The sequence below is a fragment of the Paramacrobiotus metropolitanus genome, unplaced genomic scaffold (assembly GCF_019649055.1).
Source record: "Paramacrobiotus metropolitanus isolate TYO unplaced genomic scaffold, Prichtersi_v1.0 Parri_scaffold0000096, whole genome shotgun sequence".
Lineage (NCBI taxonomy): Eukaryota > Metazoa > Tardigrada > Eutardigrada > Parachela > Macrobiotidae > Paramacrobiotus > Paramacrobiotus metropolitanus.
The window spans coordinates 47,265-54,159 of NW_026570316.1; the positions used below are offsets into that span (position 1 = coordinate 47,265).

At 42.2% G+C, this 6,895-nt stretch overlaps 1 protein-coding gene across 3 annotated transcripts; it reads right to left on the bottom strand.

The window, feature by feature from the left end:
- Nucleotides 1–1,841: 1,841 nt before the first annotated feature.
- LOC129596793 (uncharacterized) lies at nt 1,842–6,895 on the bottom strand. Of its 3 annotated transcripts, none has more exons than XM_055494159.1 (4): nt 6,572–6,895; nt 3,940–4,895; nt 2,602–3,570; nt 1,842–2,396 (listed from the first exon to the last, which is right to left on the bottom strand). In XM_055494159.1, exons 2-4 carry the CDS (start codon nt 4,759–4,761, stop codon nt 2,205–2,207), a joined length of 1,983 nt encoding a protein of 660 aa, XP_055350134.1. In that variant the 5' UTR covers nt 4,762–4,895; nt 6,572–6,895; the 3' UTR covers nt 1,842–2,204. The 3 variants fall into 3 exon arrangements, with proteins under 3 accessions (XP_055350134.1, XP_055350133.1, XP_055350132.1); XM_055494158.1 differs by lacking the exon at nt 6,572–6,895 and adding an exon at nt 5,041–5,188; XM_055494157.1 differs by lacking the exon at nt 6,572–6,895 and having other exon boundaries at nt 3,940–5,194.

Below are 6,895 nucleotides of genomic sequence, written 5' to 3' on the forward strand. Positions count from 1 at the left end.
ACAGATTACCGCCAGATTCTGCATGATAAACGAGTAAAGGGTTCCTGGAATCAAAAGGTCAAATTTAATAGGAATCGCGCGGGGATGTCAAAAATATAATAGACTCACTAAGGACGGTGACGTGTCTGTGGATGGTTACCAGGAGACGTGAGACGAACCGTAAGCAAGGTCATGAGTCTGCATCGGAATGACGCGTTCGCGCGAAGTACGCAAGCAAAGCTCTTTGTAGACTACTATAGTACTGGGTAGCAAAGAGCTGACGTACGAGCGCCTGGGACGCTCGTGCCGTTAGGAACTGTGCAAACGTGCCGATACGCTCTAACTAATCATACTACCGTAACAGTAAGTACCGAAAATTCTTGCACACTATAAGTACAGTACGCGAAATTAATGTTGAAGTATGTCTACATTAGACTGGTTATCATACTAAGTCTTATGAAGTATGCATCATACGAGTAAGTACTTGTATCTACAACACACTTACGTACGTACTTTTATCCTTCCTCTTTAGAACGAGCAGAGTGTTTTACTTCCAGAATTCAACGAAACTTTGTTCCGTTAGAAAACTTCCTCAAGAATTTACAGTTTATAATGAACGTTTGCATGTACAGTTTGCTTGAGCATTTTGCGCGGAGCTTAATGTTGTTGTCCGTACTGAGGAAATTTCAAAAATACAATGCTGTACAACTGAATAAAATTTAATTTTTTGCTTAGTATCGCGTCCCGATTGTGCACAGCGTGCTAATGGCGATGAAATCATAACAACGATACAATTATGGGCAAATCATGACGAGGTACACGGTTATACCTCACATCATGTTTTTAGGTCGCACGGACACTACAGCACACCCGAAAATAGAATCTCATTTTAAAAGGGTTTCATTTCCGTGCCCTTGGATTTTACTTCAACTATCCACTGGAATAGCTGAGAACTAGATTAAACCTTGAGCTTTGAGCCACTGATGTCGCAGGTAGGCTTTTCGCTTGGTGTCCTCCCATGACAGGGTCGTCGTACGAGTTGTGCTGCTGCGCGGTCGCGGCGTAGGCTTCCCTTGCGCGTATGATTTCTGGAAGGCCATCATCGGATCGGACTGTGGCTCCGCCCAGTTATGCCAGCCATCGACGTTGGGGTAATTGAAGCGTAATCGACTAGTATCTCCAAGACAGCTGCCGGCCAGAAGGATTATTCCGACAAATTCCAGGCACGGTCGCATGTCACCATGGATCCCATAAAACTGACTTGATGTGGTCCCGTAAAATTAACCTGTTTTTTGCAAAGTTAACAAGGATTTATTTGAATGTAAATGAGACAACTCCACCGCACAACTTTCGATAAGAACAGGGCCTAACCCAAATTTTACAGCTGATTACGGTAGCTTGTATCTGGAGACTGGAGTAGATATCTATCGGAATAGAACAATATAAACTAAAAATATAACTATCTTCCTTGTACGTACTGCGTACAGTATTAATTAGGGGTTATTAATTCTTTAGTTAATGCTGATAATTAAATCTTTCGGAGAAGTATAAATGTACAGAGTACATGTACTCGTAACTGATACCACCAAGCAACGATTGAGTGTAATTAACCTTACCAGAAAAAAAGGGTGTGATAAATAAAATAAGGAAAAATCAAATAAAACCAATAAATAAATTATATGGTACATACGAATTACGAATCTTGAAAGTTTTTTAAGTTCATATGTTTATTCCCCAAATAATTATAAGAGTAAGGTGGGGCTGGAGTTTCAACCATTCGGAAAATAACTAAGATTTATGATTTAATACAAATTGTTGTGTTTACGGACTAAGCGATCTGATTCTGAGCAGAAAGAGTTTTTGTTTATATCGTTTGGAATTGCAGTTGCAAGTTTCTGTGCCGACACGGCTTTTTCACCACAAACAGACAATTATTGTAATAAACAAATAAATTTTACGGCATTCTGGTGCATCGCATACGGGCGATTACATAAGGTTACAAAACGGCCCTGATCCAAAACATCACAGGTCCGATAATAATTCAACATGGTGATGAACATAAGCGACAACATGCTTTTAATGACTGTAACTTAAAATAAGTAACTTAATTTTACCGCTTGTACTCATTGAAACGATCTGCTCCGGTCCGGTAAACTATAGTAAAACCCGCACAGATGCGGACCTGTGTACACGCTGCATTAAATCTCTACAACGCTTCGATTTGTTCACTCATCATGGTCTGTTGGTGCCTCCACATCGTCTCCTTCCGGAAACTGACCAGCCAGCTTTATTAGAAAGTGCATGGTAATGCGGGACAACTTATTCAACTTGATACCCGTCAGGCCGTCTTGGCACCACATTTTTCCACGATACTGCAACGTCTTGCGCGGATCTTTTGTTTGCACTTCGCAAAGTATCTGCAGGATAAATTTCAGATTAGAAGTTTAGTTAGTAAAAATTGCCCATGAACGGACCAGACCTAATTAAGAACAAGTCAGCTTAATACCGATCAATAACCATTTTAAGCCGCCCGTACATCACTGCATTATCTTCTAAAGTAAAATATTTTTATAGTACTCTGTAGAGGCATCTCTGAAGCACAGAAATAACAACAAAGCATACCTTGAGGGTCATCTGCAACAGAGCTTTACGCCTTTCGGAATCCTGGTTATTCGTCAGCCACTTGATCCATTGCGTTACCATTTTCTTCTGACGGTTATCGGCAGCAGGTAATGACGCTTCTAGCAGCTCCCACAGCGCACACTCGAAATTACCGGCAGCCAGATCGATACGACCGCGCACCACATTGATGACGATCTCCACTTTGCACTGGTCAGTCTTGCCCAGTACGTGCTCCTCATCTAGCGTTGAGTGGAACAACGTGACGAGACAGTTAACGAGACCCAGTTCTTTGCAGTGCAGATATTTCTCATCTAAATCGCTGCATTGTACAAAGAAATGCGGAAGTGTGTAAGGGTCGTACCCCTCCGACGCGAGTTCATCGGGCGCTTCATAGTGTGCCTCACAATCATCCTGAGGCCCTTGATGCAGACCAGTTTGAAAGGTGAACTTCCAGCGATGCAGCAGCAGCTCCTGCAGATCGACCGGAATCCCGGTTACGAAGACGTAATTCATACTGCCGGCCGCCGCCAATAGTTGCCCATCAAACCATCGCGGACTTTCGGCACCCTCCACCCAACGGGGACTGCCATAGGTCAGCACAATGCGTTTGATGGCTGGCGACAGGTATTTGACAATGGTGGAGACTACCACATAATCCGGTGTTATGGCGTCCCGGTCCCAGAACGGACTTTCGGCGATCCAGATGGTGTCGTTCACCTTGGAATTTTCGCTCAGAATAGTCATCCACACTGAGCAGACGAGTTGCAGGCGGGTTTGTGTGATGGTATCGGGGTACGACAGAATCTTGCCTAATAACTCTGGAGGAAGCGTCTGGATTTTGGCGGTTTTTCGACAGTGAGTTCTGGGATGGAGGACGCGAATCGTATGGATCAGCATCGCTCTAGCTTTCTCCTTTGCGTCTCGTTTCGCAAATCGTAGAACCTCGTCTACTGCTTCGATTATTTTGGTCTAAACAACAGTATAGAAAGAAGTTGTTATTGTTTGAATTCGAATCTTAAGAAATGTAAAATATCTACGACTATAACGATAAAAAGCTTAATGCCATATAATTTATACGAACGAGACCAATAATAATGAACTTACAATTTGAAATGGATACGAATTTAAAATGAATGACAGTACGACTGTAGGAGTACAGTCTAGTTCTATACGTGTAAAATTGAAATTTTCTATTAATGTCTATCAGCGCAGGCTTGTTGTTATGTTGACTGGCAATTGCCTGAATAGATTACGTAGTTCTATAATTATTCTATTCATTAATTATTATCATTGGTTTGCGCAAGAGCCGCTACTTATGAAAGTTCGGAGTGGCTGTACCTCTACTTCCGGTTTGGAGGTGCATTCCGAATCGGATGAAAGGCATGTTCGGTTCTGTGATGTTCCACACTTTGGATTGGGACGCATATAATGAAGGTGTCCGTCTTTTACGTCCACGAATATAACGTGCATGTTAAAATCAGTTGTCCATGGCCACTTGTCGCCATTATCATCAGACCGAACAAACTCCGATAGCAGGCGAAGAAATTCTTTTTTCGAAACGGAATCGACAAGAAACGCTGTGGCTAACTCCAAACGCAGGCGATGCTTTACAAAGTCATCCTTGGCAACACATTGGGGCTTCCCTGCTTTTTTTCGTGTTAACCTTTTTATCCACTCTTTCTGGGATCTGCGGACGCTGGTGCAGGGGAAGATGTCCGTGTTCGTCTTGCCGTCGGAGCTGTACCATTCAACTTGAGCCAGGTTGTTGATGTTTATATCGGCTTCGGTTAGCGAAATGTACAGCTTGCCAGGCAGCCAGATCCAGGGTCCGGAAAGATGCTCACGCACCAGTACTTCCACTTCGGGCCCGGGGCCATCGATTTCTATAATACCATCCTTAGAAGTAGCTGCTATCTCGTCGTTGTAGTAAGGGTTGAAACTCTCAAAATATGCACCAAACCCGCCAATTTCCCTTCCATACGAAGCGTGAAAAACCTTTGAAAAAGGAATGGTCTCCCGCCTGCGGTCCGCGCAGCAAAGGTCAACGATCAGACCCTTCTCATTATCAGCCACATCTACCACGCGGCCAAAACGGTATATTCCATCGTTTCCCAAGACATCTACGCAGTTCCAGTCGTAAGGGGATTTAGAAAACACCATCGCAGCGTGATAAGAGAATATGCTCAGTAAAAACTGGAAAAGCCACACGCCTATGCAGCTTCACACATGCATTTACTGTCCATTGAGGTCAGAGACGGCGAGAGACGGTCGCACTCAGTTTATGGATTTGTGGACTAAAACAACCAGACGGTTTGGAACACAAAATAAACACTGAGTTAGTATCACGTACGTACGTGCGTACTGTAGTACCTCCTACGGTACCTCCTACTAAACAGCAAGTACTGTACTGTAATATAATAATTATAATAATATTATTACCACAGTTTATGTCTGTTTAGCAATACGATTCCCGAGCAGGATAGCATTGAAGAAGTGTTTTTGTTATGAATAATAATATTATTCATAACAAAAACACTTCTTCAATATTCTTCAATACAAAATATTATTTTGTTTCAGTGCTCAGTTTATGGCACCGTTTAGCAATATAGGTACTACTAGTACTACTCGAAAGGCACTTTAAATGCGTTCTGTAAGATACAGAGCCGGGAGTTCTGTAAAAATGAATCTACCAATGGTACAGCGCTGAATCTTATAGAGCGTTACAGAGCAACGAGACCACGGACTCTAAAAGCGCCCAGTTACCGTTGACCAATTTGGTCAACGATTTATTTATTTTTCACAACAATTTTGTGGACGTTTCCTTTCTGTTTTTCTGGCGATTTTAAGTTTTATTAAGTTGAAGAAATCAGACGACTGGTGAAAAAGCGAAACGCAATTGCACGTAAAGTACGTCGAGGTGGAATTTCACCATTCCTCGCGCTGACGGCTATGGCAAGAAGTTGCCTGTTGCCATCGATACAAATTCAAACATCAAACATGCACAGTCGGAGGCAGCCTAAAAACAGTGAACAAAGCAGAACTGGAATGTTGATTCGATAGAAACAATTAAATTCCCGTTAGTTACACCCTCAAATCTGGAAAATTAAAAATAGGACTTTTGACGTACAGCGGACTGTGCATCCACATCAAAAAATAAATTTGACCTAGCAAGAAATGCGAGTTCTGTATCGTAGCGGAGCTAGGAGAGTTCCTTTTAGATACAGAACACTTTAACTCAGACGTCCAATCAGCGGTAAGGGGTGGTATCAAAAGTTACAGAACTTCCGGCTCTGTATCTTACAGAACACAGTTTAAAGTGCGTTTCGAGTAGTACTACTATAGCTAAATATGTAGCTAAATACTACTGTAGCTAAATTTACTACTGTTGCTAAATATTCAGTTTCGTACGAAATAATAATATTACGGCAGTAGTCACAGTGTTAATTGTAACTTGGTGCTACCAAGGAAACGAATTCGAAAACTTTTAAAACGCGAAGCAAGACCACGTATACCAGAGACCACGACCCATTTTGTAAAAGAAGCCTAGTGAGATCTTAATTATCAAAATTAATAAGATCTTAATTTTACACGCGTGGGCAGAAAAAACGAGCCACTACAATTAAATGACCTTTATAATTTACCCGGATAACGGCGAATATTTGAGTAAGTACTAATGTACTATGAATCAAATAACGTTACAGAATTGAGCATTTTTACAGCGACAAGTATTTATTATTCACAAGTAATAATTATTAGTACAGTATGGTTTTGGTAATTTGTAGAGGGGGAAAGCGTTTAGTTTTTCCCCGATTTCTTTAATATTTGAGTCAATGTTAATGTTAAATACCAGTACAGGTGCAGGTACGCTGCTTTATGTCGACATTTACAGTACAGCAGCAGCAGCACAGCAGCAGCAGCACAGGCCGAGCAGGGCAAGATCGAGAAATATCGCGATATCGGCCAGGACTACCTATTCCGTGCTCTGGGCTTTGAGACGCTCGGACCACCCGGACCGGAAGCTGTCCGAACAATAACAATAATTCGGACAGAAAATACGTCAGGAAACCGGCGAAAAACGAGCCACGGAATATCTTCGCCAACGGATCAGCATCGAAATACAGCGAGGAAATGCTGCATCGATCATGGGGGCGGCGCCGATGGGAGCGAATTTAGACCAAATTTTCTCTGTGATTAGGCCGCCGCTGTCGATTGATGCTTGATGAGTGATAGTTTCCGAAGCTTTTGTTAAAAGTGCTCGTGTTGTAATTTGTAATAGTATATGCGTATAAGACTG

Coding starts and splice junctions, on each gene's coding strand:
- LOC129596793 (XM_055494159.1), bottom strand. CDS start 4,761: ATGGTGTTTTCTAAATCCCCTTACGACTGGAACTGCGTAGATGTCTTG. Junction 3,571..3,939: donor CCTCCAAACCGGAAGTAGAG/GTACAGCCACTC, acceptor ACTGTTGTTTAG/ACCAAAATAATCGAAGCAGT. Junction 2,397..2,601: donor TGTTGCAGATGACCCTCAAG/GTATGCTTTGTT, acceptor TTTATCCTGCAG/ATACTTTGCGAAGTGCAAAC.